Here is a 22,596-nt window from a genome sequence, read left to right as displayed (position 1 = left end):
ACTCATCTGGTCCTTACGGGCTACCTGGTGCCCGCGGGCACCGTGTTGGTGACCCCTGGTCTATTCTATTCTATTCTATTCTATTCTAAACAAACGTCGCGTTTGCGTCAAAGCCCGTTAAAACACGCGTTATTATTATTCCACCCACACAAGCCACACAAAAGCGCCGTTGTTCGAGTCCTTACCGGTAGCCGTCCGGTGGTCGATCTGACCGGCTTAGCTTCGGGTCCGTGGGGGGTTAAGTAGAGGCTGTGCGCCCTTTGTTCCACCGTGGCGGTGTTGGAGCAGATCTGGCTGAAGTAGCCCATCGGCACCGTGCTCAAGGGCGGACTGGACAGGCCGCTGTTGAAGAAGTCCGCTTTAGCTGGGAAGCTAGCGAGAACCTTCATCTTGGGCTGGCCGGCCGGCCGCACGCACGCCGGTGAGACGCCTTTGGGCAGCCGCATCATTGTAGATCCGTCAACAATCGTGTTGGATTCCAAGGCTAAAACAGCTCTAGAGGCGTGAAAGAACTAAATGCATGAGTAAAACATGCAACAAAAACACCAAACGGTGACGTCAGCAGAGCAACAAAAAAAAAGTGTACACAAACTCGCCCTAAAGTGATAAAAACATGGCTTAAAGTGCACACAACTTGCACGAAAAGACGACCGACGGCGTACAGAGTCCAGTTTCCGGCCTTTTTGTTTGTGTGCGTGTGTGTGTGGGAAAGAGTCCAGGCCAGGCAAGCTTCTCAGGTCTATATCTCCATTCAACAAGGAGAACAACTCAGCGATTTTTAGCGCCAAACTTCGTCGCGCGAAATTTAGATCTCCCGCGGTTGGAGCTCGAATCTGATTGGCCCGCGGCACGCTCGGCTTGTCTGTATTTGCATAAGGCAGTTGAGTAGCCAGGCGAGGAAGAGGCGGGTGTTGGTGTTCTTAAAGAAACAGGAGCCTGTTTTTTTCCCCCCCACTCAGGACATATTGTCCTTAAAGCAGTGGTCCCCAACCTTTTTGTATCCGCGGACCGGTCAACGCTTAATAATTTGGGGGGGGGGGGAATCTTTTTTTTTTCTTTTTTTTTCTTTTCTCCTTTGTCATGAAAAGGGGAGTTTTTTGTGGTTGGTGCATTAGCTGTAAGTGTATATTGTGTTTTTTATGTCGATTTAATTTAAAAATGTTTTTTCTTTTTTTTCTTTTCTCCTTTGTCATGAAAAGGGGAATTTTTTGTGGTTGGTGCACTAACTGTAAGTGTATATTGTGTTTTTTATGTCGATTTAATTTCGATTTAATTTAAAAATGTTTTTTTTTTTTTTTTTTTTTTAAATAAAAATGAATAAAAAAAAAATTCTGCGGCCCGGTACCGGTCCATGGCCCGGTGCTTGGGGACCACTGCCTTAAAGGCCTACTGCAGGGGTCGGGAACCTATTTTGGCTGAGAGAGCAATACAAGCCAAATATTTTTAAAATTATTTCCGTGAGAGTGATATAATTTATTATTTTTTTAACACTGAATACAGCTATATACGTGCATTTTTAAGAAACACCAACATTTTAGAGCAGGGGTAGTGAACCTATGGCTCTACAGCCAGATGTGGCTCTTTTGATGACTGCATCTGGCTCTCGGATAAATCTTAGCTGACATTGCTTAACACGATAAGTAAGGAATAATTCCACATGTAATCACAGTGTCAAAAATAACAAAAATATAAAACATTCTCATGCTTTTTTATGTTCAAGAAGTTGCGTTAATGGTAAGAAGTAATTTATTTATTATCGGTTAGTGTGGGGCTTGCCCTCCTGGGGGTTCTTCAGATCACCGAGAACCGAAATGAGAGCCTGTTTAAGGGTTACAATATTGTTTTATTTTTCAATAAGTCTCTCAGTTGCTTTCCAGCAATTGTCTTTTTCTTTTTCGTCCTCACTCGCGCTCTGGCTCCAGCCCCAAGCCCGTCTCTCCTCCTCGTTGCTGCTTATAACAGAGCGACAGGTGATTAGATAACAAGGCCCAGGTGGGCCATCTACGCTGATTGAGGTCGGTCCTGGGAACACCCCGCTTTGCTGCAGGCCCGCAGGCCACGCCCCCTCCACAGTTAGCTTCAGAATAACACTGTTTTTACAAAGAATAAGAGACCTATTATACTCTAGAAATGCTTGTCTTACTTAAAAATGCACGTGTTTAGTTGTGTTCAGTGTTAAAAAAATATTAAATGGCTCTTAGGGAAATACATTTTAAAATATTTGGCTTCTTGGCTCTCTCAGCCAAAAAGGTTCCCGACCCCTGTTTTAGAGTATAATAAGTCTCTCATTCTTTTTTATAACATTGTTATTCTGAGGCTAACTAAAAATAAATAAAATACTTCTTACCATTAATGCGACTTCTTGAGCAGGTGTGGTAGAAACCGGGTGGATGGATGAAAATGCATGAGAATGTTTTATATTTTTGTTATTTTTGACACTGTGATTACTAGCGGAGTTATTCATTACTTATCGTGTCAGCTAAGATTTATCTGAGAGCCAGGTGCAGTCATCAAAAGAGCCACATCTGGCTCTGGAGCCATAGGTTCCCTACCCCTGGCCTACTGAAACCCACTACTACCCACCACGCAGTCTGATAGTTTGTATATCAATGATGAAATATTAACATTGCAACACATGCCAATACGGTCTTTTTAGTTTACTAAATTACAATTTTAAATTTCCCGGGAGTTCTGTCTTCGAAACGTTGTGTAATGATGACGTGTATGCAAGACGTCACGGGTTTTTAGGAAGTATGAGCACTGCACACACACACAGCTAAAAGTCGTCTGCTTTAACGGCATAATTACACAGTATTTTGGACATCTGTGTTGCTGAATCTTTTGCAATTTGTTCAATTAATAACAGAGAAGTCAAAGTAGAAAGATGGAGTTGGGAAGCTTTAGCCTTTAGCCACACAAACACACTGTTTAAAATTCCTGGAGGTGAAACTTTACTATGAATCAAGACGGAATGTCAACCAGCAGGTTTAGGTGAGAAAATTGAGGTTAAAAAGTCAGTTCTTATCGGAGAAAAGCTGAGCTTGTGCCGTCCATAGCTGCCGTCGACTCCCCTGAGACACTGCGCATCGAGACACCCGTGGACACACCCTTCCGACTATCAGGTACTATTTAACTCACTAAAACACTAGCAACACAATAGAAAGATAAGGGATTTCCCAGAATTAACTTAGTAAATGTGTCTAAAAACATTGGAATCCGTCCCAAAGCAATTGCGTTTTGTTTTTTTTCTAGTCCGTCGCTATCAATATCCTCAAACACAAATATTTCACCCTCGCTACAACTAATAGGGAAATTGTCGATTTCTCGGTCCGAATAGCACTTTTTGTTGGAGGCTCCCATTAAAAACAATGTGAGGATGTGAGGAGCCATCAAACATGTGACGTCATCGTCTGCGACTTCCGGTAGAGGCAGGGCTTTTCTCTTAGCACCGAAAGTTGCGAACTTTATCGTCGATGTTCTCTACTAAATCCTTTCAGCAAAAATATGGCAATATCGCGAAATGATCAAGTATGACATATAGAATGGACCTGCTATCCCCGTTTAAATAAGAAAATCTCATTTCAGTAGGCCTTTAAGGAACCTTATAATCGAAAATAACTTTAAAAGTAATAATTGTTAGAAATGCGAAACGTTTTTAATAAAACGGTAACGTACAGATAAATAAATATAAAAAATAAAGAAATACTGTATTGGAAATATGTGATAGTTTGTGTAGTCCCTTAACCCAGTGGTTCCCAAATGGGTGTACGCGTACCCCAGAGTGTACTGGAAGGTATACCAAGGGGTATGTGAGTTGTTGTTTTTTAATAATCTAAAAATAGCAACAATTCAAAATCCTGTATGAATATATTTATTGAATAATACTATAATAGGAATAATAGGAATGTAAGTTCATAAACTGTGAAAAGAAATGCAACAATGCAATATTCAGTGTTGACAGATGGATTTTTTGTGGACATGTTCCATAAATATCGATGTTAAATATTTATTTTTTTGTGAAGAAATGTTTAGAATTAAGTTCATGAATCCAGATGGATCTTTATTACAATCCCCAAAGAGGACACTTTAAGTTGATGATTACTTCTATGTGTAGAAATCTTTATTTATAATTGAAGCACTTTATAGCGGTATAGCTCGGTTGGTAGAGCAGCCGTGCCAGCAACTTGAGGGTTGCAAGTTCGATCCCCGCTTCCGCCATCCTAGTCACTGCCGTTGTGTCCTTGGGCAAGACACTTTACCCACCTGCTCCCAGTGCCACCCACACTGGTTTAAATGTAAACATTAGATATTGGCTTTCACTATATAAAGCACTTTGAGTCACTAGAGAAAAGCACTATATTAATATAATTCACTTCTCAATCACTTGTTCATTTTTCAACACGTTTTTAATTATTTTTATATCTTTTTTTTCCCAAATAGTTCAAGAAAGACCACTACAAATGAGCAATATTTTGCACTGTTATACAATTGAATAAATCAGAAACTGATGACATAGTGCTGTATTTTACTTCTTTATTTCTTTTTTTCAACCAAAAATGCTTTAGGGGGTACTTGATTTAAAAAAATGTTCAGAGGGGGTACATCACTGAAAAAAGGTTGAGAACCCCGGCCTTAACCTATAAATCCAATATGCTATAAAGTAAAATATTGTTAATTAGTGTGCACTGTCCCGAAATAAAAAATAAAAATAAACTATACATGGAATTGTTGGTCCGCATTGCTTGGTCCGCATTGCCGGCAGTAACTCGGACACGTTTCCAGTGAGGGTTGGATTCAGCAAAGGCTGTCCTTTGTCACCGATTCTGTTCATAACTTTTATGGACAGAATTTCTAGGCGCAGTCAAGGCGTTGAGGGGTTCCGGTTTGGTGGATGCAGGATTAGGTCTCTGCTTTTTGCAGATGATGTGGTCCTGATGGCTTCATCTGACCGGGATCTTCAGCTCTCACTGGATCGGTTCGCAGCCGAGTGTGAAGCGACCGGAATGAGAATCAGCACCTCCAAGTCCGAGTCCATGGTTCTCGCCCGGAAAAGGGTGGAGTGCCATCTCCGGGTTGGGGAGGAGACCCTGCCCCAAGTGGAGGAGTTCAAGTACCTAGGAGTCTTGTTCACGAGTGGGGGAAGAGTGGATCGTGAGATCGACAGGCGGATCGGTGCGGCGTCTTCAGTAATGCGGACGTTGTACCGATCTGTTGTGGTGAAGAAGGAGCTGAGCCGGAAGGCAAAGCTCTCAATTTACCGGTCGATCTACGTTCCCATCCTCACCTATGGTCATGAGCTTTGGGTCATGACCGAAAGGATAAGATCACGGGTACAAGCGACCGAAATGAGTTTCCTCCACCGTGTGGCGGGGCTCTCCTTTAGAGATAGGGTGAGAAGCTCTGCCATCCGGGAGGAACTCAAAGTAAAGCCGCTGCTCCTCCACATCGAGAGGAGCCAGATGAGGTGGTTCGGGCATCTGGTCAGGATGCCACCCGAACGCCTCCCTAGGGATGTGTTTAGGGCACGTCCAGCTGTTAGGAGGCCACGGGGAAGACCCAGGACACGTTGGGAAGACTATGTCTCCCGGCTGGCCTGGGAACGACTCGGGATCCCCCGGGAAGAGCTAGACGAAGTGGCTGGAGATAGGGAAGTCTGGGCTTCCCTGCTTAGGCTGCTGCCCCCGCGACCCGACCTCGGATAAGCGGAAGATGATGGATGGATGGATGGATGGATGGAATTGTATTTACAGTAATATTCCTATCTATTTAAATTCAACATATATTATTACCATTGATTGATTTTGATTGAAACTTTTATTAGTAGATTGCACAGAACAGTGCAAATTCCGTACAATTGACCACTAAATGGTAACACCCGAATAAGTTTTTCAACTTGTTTAAGTCGGGGTCCACGTTTGATGGTCCCCCTCCTGTCCCACTTCTTCCCTGCTATTATGCTATTCTAGCATTCTCTATAACTTTCACACACTTAAATGAGCATTATATAGAATAATTGAACACAGAAAACATACACTGTAGGACATTGAGTTTAGGACTATATATTCGACTTTAATAGTGCCCGTTGTGGTCTTTGGCTTTGTATCTGGAGAAAAAAAAGGTTGTCGCACACAAAGGCTATTGTGGACTATATAGGCGAGGGTAGTTTGTGTGTGGTAATTGGATTCATCCAGTAACACTCTTGCTTATTGGCTCAGGGAAGATATTGAAAGACAACAGCCCCTCCCCCCACACCAAGCCAGATGACATGACCCTATGCCCCCCTTCCCTCCTTCCACTGGTTGGCTGAGACATCCCTTTGAGAGTCTTTTGTAAGCATGAGGACTATCTTTCATATCACCCTTTTTTTTCTGTCCATTCTACTTTAACTTGTTATTTAATAAACATTAGCATTTTAATACTATGATGTATTGGTAGTGCAGAATTACACGTAATCACTACTCTAATGTTAAATGTTGTTTGAAATTAAACAACAACAATGAATAATGATATGATTGGTTAAAGTTTGGTACATGTTTATGTCTGTTTATTGCAGGGGTCACCAACCTTTTTGAAACCAAGAGCTACTTCTTGGGTACTGATTAATGCGAAGTGCTACCAGTTTGATACACACTTAAATAAATTGCCAGAAATAGCCAATTTGCTCAATTTACCTAGAAAAAACAAACAAACAAAAAAAAATATATATATATCTTGGTTTAACTCTTATCTTACTGATAGGATGCAGTGCGTCTCCCATAACAATGTGACCTCGGACTACGTTAAGGTAACGTGTGGAGTTCCCCAGGGTTCGGTCCTTGGCCCTGCACTCTTCAGCATCTACATGCTGCCGCTAGGTGACATCATACGCAAATACGGTGTTAGCTTTCAGTTATGCTGATGACACCCAACTCTACATGCCCCTAAAGCCGACCAACACGCCGGATTGTAGTCAGCTGGAGGAGTGTCTTAATGAAATTAAACAATGGAAGTCCGCTAACTTTTTGCAACTCAACGCCAAAAAAACGGAAATGCTGATTATCGGTCCTGCTAGACACCGAACTCTATTTAATAATACAACTCTAACATTTGAGAACCAAACAATTAAACAAGGCGACACAGTAAAGAATCTGGGTGTTATCTTCGACCCAACTCTCTCCTTTGAGGCACACATTAAAAGCGTTACTAAAACGGCCTTCTTTCATCTCCGTAATATCGCTAAAATTCGCTCCATTCTGTCCACTAAAGACGCTGAGATCATTATCCATGCGTTTGTTACGTCTCGCCTCGACTACTGTAACGTATTATTTTCGGGTCTCCCCATGTCTAGCATTAAAAGATTACAGTTGGTACAAAATGCGGCTGCTAGACTTTTGACAAGAACAAGAAAGTTTGATCACATTACGCCTGTACTGGCTCACCTGCACTGGCTTCCTGTGCACTTAAGATGTGACTTTAAGGTTTTACTACTTACGTATAAAATACTACACGGTCTAGCTCCAGCCTATCTTGCTGATTGTATTGTACCATATGTCCCGGCAAGAAATCTGTGTTCAAAGGACTCCGGCTTATTAGTGATTCCCAAAGCCCAAAAAAAGTCTGCGGTCTATGGAGCTTTTTCATTTCGGGCTCCAGTACTCTGGAATGCCCTCCCGGTAACAGTTCGAGATGCCACCTCAGTAGAAGCATTTAAGTCTCACCTTAAAACTCATTTGTATACTCTAGCCTTTAAATAGACCAGTTGATCTGCCGTTTCTTTACTTTTTCTCCTATGTCCCACTCTCCCTTGTGGAGGGGGTCCGGTCCGATCCGGTGGCCATGTACTGCTTGCCTGTGTATCGGCTGGGGACATCTTTGCGCTGCTGATCCGCCTCCGCTTGGGATGGTTTCCTGCTGGCTCCGCTGTGAACAGGACTCTCGCTGCTGTGTTGGATCAGCTTTGGACTGGACTCTCGCGACTGTGTTGGATCCATTATGGATTGAACATTCACAGTATCATGTTAGACCCGCTCGACATCCATTGCTTTCCTCCTTTCCAAGGTTTCTCATAGTCATTATTGTCACCGACATCCCACTGGGTGTGAGTTTTCCTTGCCCTTATGTGGGCTCTACCGAGGATGTCGTACTGGTTCATGTTGTGGTTTGTGCAGCCCTTTGAGACACTAGAGATTTACGGCTATATAAGTAAACATTGATTGATTGATATATAAAATGGACATTTCTGTCCGTCATACCGGTGTAAATTTGTTTTTTTCTTTTTACAGAAGGTTTTTCTGTAGAGAATAAATAAGGAAAAAAACACTTAATTGAACCGTTTAAAAGAGGAGAAAAAAAAAAAAAAGAAAATAAAATTTGAAACATAGTTCATCTTAAATTTCGGTTCTTTGAAATGCAAAACTCAACCGAAAAAAATGAAAAGAAAAACTAGCTCAATCGAATATTTTTGAAAAAAATAAAAAAATAATTTATGGAACATCATTAGTAATTTTTCCTGATTAATATTAATTTTAGAATTTTGATGACATGTTTTAAATAGGTTAAAATCCAATCTGCACTTTGTTAGAATATATAACAAATTGGACCAAGCTATATTTCTAACAAAGACAAATCATTATTTCTTCTAGATTTTCCAGAACAACATTTTTTAAAGAAATTCGAGACTTTGAAATAAGATTTAAATTTGATTCTACAGATTTTTTAGATTTGCCAGAATATTTTTGGGGAAATTTCAATCACAATAAGTTTGAAGAAATATTTCACAAATATTCTTTGTCGAAAAATCAGAAGTTAAATGAAGAATTAAATTAAAATGTATTTATTATTCTTTACAATAAAAAAAAAATACTTGAACATTGATTTAAATTGTCAGGAAAGAAGAGGAAGGAATTTAAAAGGTAAAAAGGTATATGTGTTTAAAAATCCCAAAGCAAAGAAAAAAAAAAAATGAATTTATTTAAACAAGTGAAGACCAAATCTTTAAAATATTTTCTTGGATTTTCAAATTCTATTTGAGTTTTGTCTTTCTTAGAATTAAAAATGTCGAGCAAAGCGAGACCAGCTTGCTAGTAAATAAATAAAAATTTAAAAAATAGAGGCAGCTCACTGGTAAGTGCTGCTATTTGAGCTATTTTTAGAACAGGCCAGCGGGCGACTCATCTGGTCCATACGGGCTACCTGGTGCCCGTGGGCACCGCTTTGGTGACCCCTGGTCTATGGTATTTAATCAAACTTGACATTAGTGCAGATATATGTTTGTGACCGGTGAATACATTTATTTCCATTTATCATGAATTGATTAACGTGGACCCCGACTTAAACAAGTTGAAAAACTTATTCGGGTGTTACCATTTAGTGGTCAATTGTACGAAATATGTACTGAACTGTGCAATCTACTAATAAAAGTATCAATCAATCAATCAATCAAATTGCCATCTTGAGGTATATTTCTGTACCTGCAGTTTGTGTACCTTTTTGTGTTCCTATATCCTTTTAGTTTCTTTACGTGACATTCATCCATTTATTAAAAAAAAAAAACTATCGATCCATCCATCCAGCTATTCATTTCCTACCGCTTATTCCCCTTTGGGGTGGCAGGGGGCGCTGATGCCTATCTCAGCTACAATCGGGCAGAAGGCAGTGTACACCCTGGACAAGTCGCCCCCTCATAGCAATAACATAAATTTATTAACGAAATATAGCAATGTTCCTGCGATGAGGTGGCGACTTGTCCAGGGTGTACCCCACCTTCCGCCCGATTGTAGCCTATCTCAGCTACAATCGGTCAGAAGGCAGTGTACAACCTGGACAAGTCGCCACCTCATAGCAATAACATAAATTTATTAACGAAATATAGCAATGTCCCTGCGATGAGGTGGCGACTTGTCCAGGGTGTACCCCGCCTTCCGCCCGATTGTAGCTGAGATAGGCGCCAGCGCCCCCCGTGACCCCAAAAGGGAATAAGCGGTAGGAAATGGATGGATGGATATAGCAATGTCCTTACTATTAGTCCATCCATCCATTTTCTACCGCTTATTCCCTTATGAGGTTGCGGGGGGGCGCTGGCGCCTATCTCAGCTACAATCGGGCGGAAGGCGGTGTACACCCTGGACAAGTCGCCACCTCATCGCAGGGCCAACACATATAGACCTTACTATTAGTGTACAAATATATTTCTAATGCAATAAAATGTATCAGTTTCCCTATAATACTATATTCTGTTTTCATTTTTCTAAAAAAAATAAATCATAAATGTATTAATATAAATCAGGGGTCGGGAACCTTTTTGGCCGAGAGAGCCATGAAGGCCAAATATTTCAAAATATATTTCCGTGAGAGCCATATAGTATTTTTTAACACTGAATACAACTAAATGCGTGCATTTTTAAGTAAGACCAACATTTTTTGTTTATAATAAGTCTCTTGTTCTTTTTAATAACATTGGTATTGTAAAGTTAACCAATAATAAATATAATACTTCTTACCATTAATGCGACATCTTGGACAGGTGCAATAGAAAACGGATGGATGGATTAAAATGCCTGAGAATGTTTTATAATTTGAACTTTATTTTTAATACTGTGATTACCAGCAAAATTATTAATTACTTATCGTGTTAATAAGCAATGTCAGCTAAGATTTATCCGAGAACCAGATGCAGCTCTAGAGCCGTAGGTTCCCTACCCCTGATATAAATGATTGATAATAAAAAAAACATATATTATTCTGATCTGTATTATTATGTACTAAAACGGTGTCGGCATAAATCCATCATTTACAAAAAAATGTCATATTAACATTCATAGTTAATTTTGTCTATTAAAAGGCAAAACAATGTGTATATTTTTGTACATGCTTAAATGTCTTTTGGTATTTTGCATCCAAAAGTCATCAATATATCTTCAGCCAACACTGTCACCGTGTGGATGCACTATTTTACTTCTATTATAAAACTATTTTCCCCTGTATTTAATAAACATCATTTTAATACTATGATTTATTGATTCTTATAGCCGTACAACACGTCATCACTACTCTAATGTTAAATGTTGTTTGAAATGAAACAACAACAATATGATTGGAATTAAAGCTTGGTACATGTTTATGTCTGTTTATGGTATTTAATAAAACTTGACATTAGTGCAGATATATGTTTGGGACCGGTGAATACATTTATTTCCATTTTCCGTTTTATGCATGGAAGTTTGAAGTATCCTCGTTTAACATTGCCATCTTGTGGTATATTTCGGTACCTGCAGTTTGTGTACCTTTTTGTGTTCCTATATCATTTTAGTTTCTTTACGTAACATTCATCCATTTATTTAAAAAAAACCTAAATAAGATACATTTATTTACGACATATAGCAATATCCTTACTATTAGTGTGCAAATATATTTCTAATGCAATAAAATGTATCAGTTTCCCTGTAATACATACTTGCCAACCTTGACACCTCCGATTCGAGAGGTGGGGGGCGTGGTTAGGGGCGGGGCGTTGTTAGGGGCGTGGTCAAGAGGGGAGGAATATATTTACAGCTATCCATCCATTCTTTCTACTGCTTATTCCCTTTGTGGTCGCGGGGGGCGCTGCTGCCTATCTCCGCCACAATCGGGCGGAAGGCGATGTACACCCTGGACAAGTCGCCACCTCATTGCAGTATGTGTGGAAATCTTTATTTATAATTGAATCACTTGTTTATTTTTCAACAAGTTTTTAGTTATTTTTTTAAATATCCATCCATCCATCCATTTTCTACCGCTTATTCCCTTTCGGGGTGGCGGGGGGCGCTGGCGCCCATCTCAGCTACAATCGGGCGGAAGGCGGGGTACACCCTGGACAAGTCGCCACCTCATCGTAGCGCCTACCCGCTAGCGTGTTTACTGGCTTCTGGATACCCGGCCGGGATGCCTACCGGCCAAGCCGAACGTTCGGTGACACTTCCTTTCGGTCAGCACGCAAGCGGCAAATATTTTTTTCCAAATAGTTCAAGAAAGACCAATACAATATTGTGCACTGTTATACAGTTTAATAAATCAGAAACTGATGACATAGTGCTGTATTTTACTCCTTTATCTTTTTTTTTTTTTTTCAACCAAAAATGCTTTGCTCTGATTAGGGAGCACTTGAATTAAACAAATGTTCACAGGGGGTACATCTCTGAAAAAAGGTTGAGAACCACTGGTCTAAAAGCCGTAGATGTTATTGCACAGTAGATGGCAGTAGTGTCCTGTTTAAGAGTGTCACAACATTGCTGTTTACGGCAGACAAACTTCTTTACGGTAGACGAAAACGTGACTGCTGTTGTTGTGTGTTGTTGCCGCGCTGGGAGGACGTTAAGGAGACTGTATAACATTAACCCCACATAAGAAACCAAGAACTCGCCCTCGATCATTCTACAGTTATAACGTCATTGGGCAGGCACTCTGTTTATATTGTGGGAAAGCGGACGTGAAAACAGGCTGTCGACAAGTCACTCGGGTCCACATGGAGCTGGAGGGGGCGTGGCCTCCAGCTCCGCCTGAATTTCAGGAGAAAATTTGTCCCGGGAAGTTTTCGGGAAAGGCGCTGAATTTCGAGAGTCTCCCGGAAAATCCAAGAAGGTTGGCAAATATGCTATAATACTATATTCTGTTTTAATTTTTCTTTAAAAAAAAAAAAAAAATCACACATTTATTAAAATAAATGATGGATACTAAAAAAACATGTATTATTCTGTTTTGTATTATTTTGTACTAAAAAGGTGTCGGCATAAATGCATCATTTACAAAAAAGTGTCATTTATTGTCTCTTAAATATTAGGATGTGGGCTAATATTTCGGACATGCGTAAATGTCTTTCGGTATTTTGCATCCAAAAGTCATCAATATATCTTCAGCCGACATTGTCACCGTGTGGATGCACTATTTTACTTCTATTATAAAACTATTTTCCCCTATTTTAATTCCAAAAATGCATGCAAATGTAAAAAAAAAACAATCCATATAATTTGCCTGCAAACAAAATCATAAGTGTAATGGGTAACTAGGGTGGCATAGCTCGGTTGGTAGCGTGGCCATGTCAGCAACCCGAAGGTTGCAGGTTCGATTCCCGCTTCCACCATCCTAGTCGCGGCCGTTGTGTCCTCGGGCAATACACTTTACTCACCTGCTCCCAGTGCCACCCACACTGGTTTAATTGTAATTTAGGTATTGGGTTTCACTATACAAAGCGCCTTGAGTCACTAGAGAAAAGCGCTATATAAATATAATTCACTTCACTTCACTAATTTATTAAAAAATCATTATAACAATGCAAGATTATTGTTTAAAATGTATTGCATTGGCCAGGGTGGACAAAGGGCCGGAAAACACGATCGGTCCACGCATGCGCGAAGGAAAACGTCACTTCCTGGACTTGCAAAAAAAATTTTTAAGACAGAGCTTCCTAGGTATGAAAACAGGAGATTATAGTTATTGGAATTCTTAAATGTCTGTGTAACACTCTTAATAAAATTAAGTTTTGGGAAAATACAAAAACAAAAAAACTTCTGCGATACTGTGAATTGATGTATTTGATGCAACCAAAGTTGTTTAAAAAAAGATTGATTTGCCATTTAAGGCAGCTGAGCACATCGTCCAGGTTTCTGTACGGTTTTAAAATAAGTACCGTTTTTTTAAGTAACGTTTGTTTTGTATGTAATATTTTTAATGACATTTTTCAAATAAATATGACAAAAATGCAAACATTGACGGCATGCACGAACACAACTATAAACCAAATAGACAGGAAGTGACGTAGTGTTCTCGTGAAGTGCAAGTCATCACGTTTTTTTAGTTTTTTTTTTTAAACACGCTGGATTGGAATTATTTTTGTCTTTTATCCCAGCAAAATAAATTGGTGTCAGTACCTGCTTTTCACCGCTAGATCGCAGTATACAGATTGTAATCAATAGCTGTATTTTGCCACGAGAAGCAAGTTTACGGTTTAGCGCCAGTAGCTGTATTTTACCGCTAGAGGGCAGCTGCTTTCCATAACTAATGGTATTTCAAAGACTGGTGTCAGTTGCCGCTTTTAACCACTAGATGGCAATGTCATTCTATAATTTAAGCAGCACTGAGCGTTATCTGTATTGAGTTGAGAATGAATTAGGTCTAATTCTTTCAGCATTTTTACAACTTAACCTTGTTGGAGGTACCAAACCCCTTCAGTTTCATATGCGCATTCACCAAACCCTTCTTTAGTGAATTTTTTTATTTTTTCATATTCAAGAAAAAGTTTTGTTTTTACTGGTGCACATAATGCATGAACATCACCTTGTTCAAAGAACAAAACCAACAGTGCATGAACTGACAAAAAATTGCACACCTTAAACACATTACCATGAATTGATTAACGTGGACCCTGATTCAAACAAGTGGAAAAACTTATTTGGGTGTTACCATTTAGAGGTGAATTGGAAGGAATATGTACTGGACTGTGTAAACTGAACAGTTTCATATAATGTACTCTCTTTCTTTGCAATCTGCTAGTAAAAGTTTCAAATCAATCGAACCTGCAAATCAGATGGAAAATTAAGAGGGAAAATTGTTTGGGGGTATCCATAATACGCTGATAGGGAGAACTTTATTTAAACGATAAGTCGAATGTGTCTTTACCTCCGTAGTGGAGGTTCCGCCGAACCCCTAGGGTTCGATCGAACCCAGGCTAAGAACCACTGTTTTAGACTAATATTAAAACATTGTAATCCAGTCTACAGGCAGTAGTTTAGTAAAGTGCGTCAATTTGTGTGTAGTAATTCCACAAAAGAGCGGTGTTTGCACTTTTGCCACACTCCAGTCCCTACAACAATAAGCAAAAAGTGTTTTTAATGACTTAAAATATGTTGTTTAATGCTATGGTAAATCCTGGTATGAGTGTGTTGATATCATAAATTTAATTAAACAAAAAAAAAATGGTTACACCTGGGGTATAATGCAACATATTGGATGTTATGAAACTATTTGTTTTAAATAAATGTATCCAATTCAACATTTCAATAAGCTAGATTCTAAAATAACACTGCTTTAATATTTATAGCAAACAGGAAACCCCCCATATTGATTTTCCACTCAAGTTAAAGCACACAAAAAAAATACATCCTGTGGTAGAGACATCACACCAAGCATCAAACCAAATACCTTTGGTTGTTGAACGTTTTATTTTCAATAACATAAGCACACAAACTTTACTATAAAGAGTTTATAAAACTCACTCAATAGTGTCTGTGGAAATAACACAATCCCCACAGACATTTACAAGTAACTCTATTATAGAGTTTGGATTAGAATAAAAAAAACAACAACTATTTGGCCCAGAAATAAAACTAAATAAAAAACTCACATACACCCCCAAAAAGTAGATATGTGCACAGTTTGTAAGGCGCTGCAGAGGGATGTCACGTAAGAGTGAACGTGTTTACAATTTGGAATGCAATGCAGAAAAAAAAAAAAAAGATTCAAATGTAAAGGATGTTTCCAAATGGAAGTTTTGGTGTTTTGTGTCCATCCAGGAGAAAAAAAAAAAAAAAAAAAAAAAAATTCCTCGGAAAAGAGTCAGCTCTTTCCATCTTTTCTCCTCCACTCTCCCACATACCTATCCCACCCTTTCTGCCCCTCTTGTCCTCTTGCCTGGAGTGAAGTGGAGACATGTGTTTCCCTGCACCTGCATGGAGGAAAAAAAAAAAAAAGAGGGGGAGTTAGCGAAAAGAAGAAAAGTGAAGTCAGATCTCTCCCCCCTGCCTCCCCTCCCTCTCTGTGGAGCGCAGCAGACAGAGTGGCGCCGAGCATGGAACTTTCATTAACCTCAGGCAGATAGCGATGAATCCGCTTACACATTGGCTTTGCTCGCCTAATTTGCCTCATCAATTTTAGCCTTATCCCTTTTTTATTGCGGTGTCTCGTTTTCATGTGATTCCACTCAAACAAGAAAACACTCTCTTGCTCTTTGACGGTCGCAGCTTTCAGATAAGACAAATTCCATTGGCTTCTTGTGGAGCGCTTTATTTACCTTTAATTAGAGGCCTAAACTACATTTGGACATTTTTAACCTACAAATGTCAGTACTGGCAGAGCTGATGAGTTTATGTCTAATTCAGAATTACATTGAAATTATTTTTGACTGGATCAGAAGTGATCTTGTGTCAAAGTTCATAATGTAGAACATTCCTCAGTTTAAGAAATGGTTAGACAAATCATAGCCTTGTGTGTCTGTTTATAATCTCACTATAAGTCTTCAATTTAAGCAATTGAAACAATATTAGTGAACATTGATGGACTTGTGTCTTAATTCAAAACCACATTAGAATTATTTTGGACTTAAGGAACCACTAAACCAGGCCTAATAGGTGACTATTAAGACACCTTTGCTGGGCCATTTAAAATCTCTGTAGAATTTTGCTCCATTTAAGCAACTGGTACACAAACCTGTCATATAAATCAGTGGTCCCCAACCACTGGTCCGGGGACCGGGATTGGTCCATGGCACGTTTGCTATGGACCGATTTATAAACTACCACATTTTATTTGAATTATCTTCCGCCTGTCCCACTAAACACACCAAAAAGCTTATTGAGGTACAATACAACTAATTTATTATTCTATGCACAATAATGGACATATAAAATGTTAACTTTCCACATTGTAGCACAAGGCTCCTTTTTTTTTGCGGTTATCTGCTCTCCCGTCCAAAGGCAAAACCCAGTAACTCAATGTTGGTCAAAAATGAGCTGAAAATAATTTTGGAGTTCCTATGTGACATGCTTTACATTAGTGTATGCGATATTGTAATTTGTTCCGTAAGTAAGCTGTTACGCGCATGGCAGGACCTAGCAACTACCACATAACCGCGTTGTGCGTAGATACAACAGAAAAACCTAGTATCTCAAGGGACCAATCGGAGCTTCTTTGTCAGTCGGCTTATTGTCTTTAATGAGACATTTGCACGAATGGGGGCCGACGGTCAACCTGATTATGTGATATTATGGCACGAGTGGATATTTGGAAGATTGGCCCAGGACGTTGCAAGCACCTTCATTAAATGTATTGTTCTTGATTCTTCCCCTTGCATACTCTTTTGGGCAGATAACTGTGGAGGTCAAAATAAAAACTGGACACTGTACACGGCTCTTGCCCAATGTGCGAACGCAGAATGGGGCCCACCCGAGATTGTGATAAAATATCTGGAGAAAGGGCACACGTTCATGAGAGCAGATTCAATCCATGGCTCAATCGGCAAGAAAATGAAAGCTCAAAAAAACATCTATACGTTTGATGACTTTGTAGATCTTTGTAAGACAGCATCAAGATAGATTGGTTTTCCTTTGTTTTCTCAAAATCAGCTAGGAGTGAGTTACTAGGTTTTGCCTTTGGACGGAACGCATACACTAAACTGGTCCCTGGTGGAAAAAAGGTTGGGGAACCCTGCTACGAATGGCTGTTGCGCTCATGCCTCCATTCAAATGTCTGCAGAATTGTGTGTAAAAAATAAATAAATAAAAGCCGCAGCAAAGATACTCAAATGTCTTGTTCAAAACCCAATTTGCAAACCAGTTAAATTGTTTAAAAAGGGACTAAGACTACCGTACTTCCTTGAATCGCCGCAAGGCATATATACTATGCGCCTGCCTTGAAATACTGCTGGGTCAAACTCTAATTAGTGCATGCTTAGTATTACCGCCTGGTCAAACTTGTGATGTTGTAAGCATTTCACCAATCTCGCGCACTTTGCAAATTATACGTTATTTCCATTGTGCGCAAGCAATTTGCATATCGCTGGACGAGATTTTGTTTGAAAATGGCCCGACCGTGCAAATGGATGGTTTGAGGACGGCTGATGAAGAATTTGCGGAATTCTGCACAGAAAGCTACATCGAACAGAAGAAGAACAGCAAAACAGTCTCCCAACACTGCGTAGATGGCGTCAAGGGTTAGTAGCCAGAACTTTCAACACAATCAATTTATATCCATCCATCCATCAATTTTCTACCGCTTATTCCCTTTTGGGTGGAAGCAATTTAAAAAATTACCAAAAAGATTGTGCATTATACAAATTGTCCATCCATCCATTTCTACAGCTTATTCCCTTTCGGGGTTGCAGGTGCCTATCTCAGCTACAATCGGGCGGAAGGCAGGGTACACCATGGACAAGTCGCCGGCTCATCCCAGGGCCAACACAGATAGACAAGACCACATTCACACACTAGGGCCAATTTAGTGTTGCCAATCAACCCATCCCCAGGTGCATTATACAAATTGCGCCCATTGATTTGCAAAATGTGCATCACACATTCAAAAATATAGCTGGAAGCAATTTGAAAAAAGATTGCGCACTATACAAATTTTGCAAATTGCTCCCATTGGTATTGTGCTTACAACGTCACGAGTGACACTTCCCCCTGTCATCATTTTCAGAATGGAGGAGGCTGATTTCAATACCGATAATTAGAAATCGCATAAAAGGGAAGAAGATTAAGAGCTATTCAGCAGGATTTAAGGTCCCAGTTTACATCACACTCAAATTTTTACTGCATGCCTTTGGTAAGTGCCAGAGTGAGAAGAGGTTTTAAAATAATTAACGCATCTCTTTGTTCAGCGCAGGAGTGAGAAGAGGTTTTAAAATAATTAGCGCACGCTTACTTTTACCGCATGCCTTTGGTAAGCGCCGGAGTGAGAAGAGGTTTTAAAATAATTAACGCATGCTTACTTTTACCGCAGGAGTGAGAAGAGGTTTTAAAATGATTAGCGCATGCTTACTTTTACCGCATGCCTTTCGTAAGCTGCGGAGTGAGAAGAGGTTTTAAAATAATTAGCGCATGCTTACTTTTACCGCATGCCTTTGTTAAGCGCCAGAGGGGGAAGAGGTTTTTAAAATAATTAGCGCATGTTTACTTTTACCGCATGCCTTTGGTAAGCGGCGGAGTGAGAAGAGGTTTTAAAATAATTAGCGCATGCTTACTTTTACCGCATGCCTTTGGTAAGGGCCGGAGTGAGAAGAGGTTTTATAATAGTTAGCGCATGATTACTTTTACCAAATGCCTTTGGTAAGCGCAGGAGTGAGAAGAGGTTTTATAATAATTAGCCTATGCTTACTTTTACTGCATGTCTTTGGTAAGTGCCGGAGTGAGAGGATGTTTTAAAATAATTAGCGCATGCTTACTTTTACCGCATGCCTTTGTTAAGCGCCAGAGTGAGAAGAGGTTTTAAAAATAATTAGCGCATGCTTACTTTTACCGCAGGCCTTTGGTAAGCGCAGGAGTGAGAAGGGGTTTTAGAATAATTAGCGTAATCTTACTTTTACTGCAGGAGTGGGAAGAGGTTTTAAAAATAATTAGTGCATGCTTACTTTTACCACATGCCTTTGGTAAGTGCCGGAGTGAGAAGAGGTTTTATAATAATTAGCCTATGCTTACTTTTACTGCATGTCTTTGGTAAGTGCCGGAGTGAGAGGATGTTTTAAAATAATTAGCGCATGCTTACTTTTACCGCATGCCTTTGTTAAGCGCCAGAGTGAGAAGAGGTTTTAAAAATAATTAGCGCATGCTTACTTTTACCGCAGGCCTTTGGTAAGCGCAGGAGTGAGAAGGGGTTTTAGAATAATTAGCGTAATCTTACTTTTACTGCAGGAGTGGGAAGAGGTTTTAAAATAATTAGTGCATGCTTACTTTTACCGCATACCTTTGGTAAGTGCCAGAGTGAGAAGAGGTTTTAAAATAATTAACGCATGCTTACTTTTACCGCAGGAGTGAGAAGAGGTTTTAAAATGATTAGCGCATGCTTACTTTTACCGCATGCCTTTCGTAAGCTGCGGAGTGAGAAGAGGTTTTAAAATAATTAGCGCATGCTTACTTTTACCGCATGCCTTTGTTAAGCGCCAGAGTGGGAAGAGGTTTTTAAAATAATTAGCGCATGTTTACTTTTACCGCATGCCTTTGGTAAGCGGCGGAGTGAGAAGAGGTTTTAAAATAATTAGCGCATGCTTACTTTTACCGCATGCCTTTGGTAAGGGCCGGAGTGAGAAGAGGTTTTATAATAGTTAGCGCATGATTACTTTTACCAAATGCCTTTGGTAAGCGCAGGAGTGAGAAGAGGTTTTATAATAATTAGCCTATGCTTACTTTTACTGCATGTCTTTGGTAAGCGCCGGAGTGAGAGGATGTTTTAAAATAATTAGCGCATGCTTACTTTTACCGCATGCCTTTGTTAAGCGCCAGAGTGAGAAGAGGTTTTAAAAATAATTAGCGCATGCTTACTTTTACCGCAGGCCTTTGGTAAGCGCAGGGGTGAGAAGGGGTTTTAGAATAATTAGCGTAATCTTACTTTTACTGCAGGAGTGGGAAGAGGTTTTAAAATAATTAGTGCATGCTTACTTTTACCACATGCCTTTGGTAAGTGCCGGAGTGAGAAGAGGTTTTAAAATAATTAACGTATGCTTACTTTTACTGCATACCTTTGGTAAGTGCCGGAGTGAGAAGAGGTTTTAAAATTATTAACATATGCATACTTTTGCTGCATGCCTTTGGTAAGTGCCAGAGTGGGAAGAGGTTTTAAATTAATGAGCGCCCCGGCGGCAATTCAAGTAAATACGGTATTCACAAGTGTCATTTGTCAGCCTGGTGCCTCCATACAAAATCCCGTTAGAAACCTGTTCGATTTGAGCATCGGTTAAAATAAACTGTGCAATGAACGACTCCGTTGGTTGTCTTGTGACTCCATTCAAAACGTCATTTGGCTTTTTAGTTAAATTTTAAACCTCATTTGAAAAAAAAAAAAAGCGTCGTTGGCCTTTGCCCCCACTTTGTGACTTAAAAGGGCGTTTAATCGTCAAAGGAGTGGTACGTACCATTATGACACATCTTAATGGCACAAACGTCCCTCGTCTTTGGAGAAAGTTCTGGTCAGGTCAGCAGTCTGGAACGTGGGAATGGTGTTTATTGTGACGTCACAGTTTGCCCAGGTTTAATAAAAAAACATTCTTACCTTTATGGCCAAAAGCATCTGTGGTTCTTCCGCCTCCAGGGCGATTTGTAGATCGAAGATGTAGTCGATGACGTGCTGCAGGATCTCCACCTGGCTCACCGTCTGGTTCTGAGGGATGCTGGGAACGAGCGCCTTCAGGCGGGAGTAGCAGTCGTTCATGTCGCACAGGGCCCCGGAAGGCTCGTCCACACAGGCGTGCTTATTCCGGCTAATGGCCACGCTGTGCTCCGAGATACAGCACACGGCCTTGTAGCAGCTCCTCGCCGAGCGGACGGGACTAATTGCCTTCATGGCGGACCTTTTTTTTTTTTTTTTTAAAAGAAGCGATACAAAAAAACTGAAAAAAAGCCGGAGCGAAAGCGAGGTTGAGTTCCGTGTTCGTCGAGTGTTGCCGTCGACGCTGTCAAGGAACGAGGCTCCAGCACGGTTTTATACCACAGGAGCCAGGCCGCGCCTCCTTACTCGTCTCCTCCCTCTGATTGGAAGATGTGGTACTAGCGGGTTTCTCATTGGCTATTAGTGGACGGGGGCGGGGAAGAATAAGGATATATAGGACATATATATATGGCTATAAGTGGTTCTCAAATGGGGTACGTGTACCCCTGGAGGTACTTGAAGGTATGCCAAGGGGTACGTGATATATTTTTTAAATATTCTAAAAATAGCAACAATTCAAAAATCCTTTACAAATATATTTATTGAATAATACTTTAACAAAATATGAATGTAAGTTCATAAACTGTAAAAAAAAAATAAAAAAATACAACAATTCAGTGTTGACAGCTAGATTTTTTTGTGGACATGTTCCATAAATATTGATGTTAAAGATTTATTTTTTATGGAGAAATGTTTAGAATGAAGTTCATGAATCCAGATGGATCTCTATTACAATCCCCAAAGAGGGCACTTTAAGTTGTATGTGTAGAAATCTTTATTCATAACTGAATCACTTGTTTATTTTTCAACAAGTTTTTAGCTATTTTCATATCTTTTTTTCCCAAATAGTTCAAGAAAGACCACTACAAATGAGCAATAATTTGCACTGTTATACAATTTAATAAATCACAAACTGATGACATAGTGCTGTATTTTCCTTCTTTATCTCTTTTTTTCAACCAAAAATGCTTTGCTCTGATTAGGGGGTACTTGAATTAAAAAAAATGTTCACAGGGGGTACATCACTGAAAAAAGGTTGAGAAACTCTGCTATAAGCTGTATAAGTAAACATTGATTGATTGATTGATTGATTGATATAGGACATGGGTGTCAAACTCTGGCTTCGGCCTGCGGGGCCAAACCTGGCCCGCCGTTTAATTTCATTTGGTAACACCAAATTCACCGCTAATACTCATACTTGCCAACCCTCCTGACTTTCCCGGTAGACTCCCGAAGTTTAGTGCCCTTCCCGAAAATCTCCCTGGGCAACCATTCTCCCGATTTCCACCCGGACAACAATATTGGGAGCGTGCCTTAAAGGCACTGCCTTTAGCGTCCTCTACAACAGTGGTTCTCAACCCTTTTTCAGTGATGTACCCCCTGTGAAATTTTTTTTTAAATTCAAGACCCCCTAATCAGAGCAAAGCATTTCTGGTTAAAAAAAAAAAGAGATAA

General features: G+C 39.9%; 2 protein-coding genes across 2 annotated transcripts in view; both read right to left on the bottom strand.

Moving 5' to 3' along the window:
• Nucleotides 1-824, bottom strand: part of e2f2 (E2F transcription factor 2) — a 47,978-nt gene extending 47,154 nt beyond the window's left edge. Inside the window, exon 1 of the mRNA XM_061896023.1 lies at nucleotides 186-824. Coding sequence (XP_061752007.1) covers nucleotides 186-449 — 264 coding nt within the window. The 5' untranslated portion in view covers nucleotides 450-824. The remainder of the gene's footprint in view (nucleotides 1-185) is intronic.
• A 14,327-nt stretch (nucleotides 825-15,151) lies between these two features.
• id3 (inhibitor of DNA binding 3) lies at nucleotides 15,152-21,403 on the bottom strand. Its single transcript, XM_061896022.1, has 3 exons — nucleotides 20,986-21,403; nucleotides 20,849-20,916; nucleotides 15,152-15,673 (listed from the first exon to the last, which is right to left on the bottom strand). The coding sequence occupies exons 1-2, from the start codon at nucleotides 21,274-21,276 to the stop codon at nucleotides 20,863-20,865; spliced, it is 345 nt and encodes a 114-aa protein (XP_061752006.1). The 5' UTR covers nucleotides 21,277-21,403; the 3' UTR covers nucleotides 15,152-15,673; nucleotides 20,849-20,862.
• Nucleotides 21,404-22,596: the final 1,193 nt, after the last annotated feature.

This window comes from Nerophis ophidion, linkage group LG03 (genome assembly GCF_033978795.1).
Source record: "Nerophis ophidion isolate RoL-2023_Sa linkage group LG03, RoL_Noph_v1.0, whole genome shotgun sequence".
In the NCBI taxonomy this organism is placed as follows: domain Eukaryota; kingdom Metazoa; phylum Chordata; class Actinopteri; order Syngnathiformes; family Syngnathidae; genus Nerophis; species Nerophis ophidion.
The sequence above is the reverse complement of the archived record's forward strand: the minus strand, read 5'-3'. Positions and strand labels throughout refer to the sequence as shown.

Bases quoted from the DNA above. Each gene is read 5' to 3' on its own strand.
- id3 (XM_061896022.1), bottom strand. From the start codon at position 21,276: ATGAAGGCAATTAGTCCCGTCCGCTCGGCGAGGAGCTGCTACAAGGCC. The intron at 20,917-20,985 runs GTAAGAATGTTT...CCCACGTTCCAG, and splicing joins AGATGCTTTTGGCCATAAAG to ACTGCTGACCTGACCAGAAC.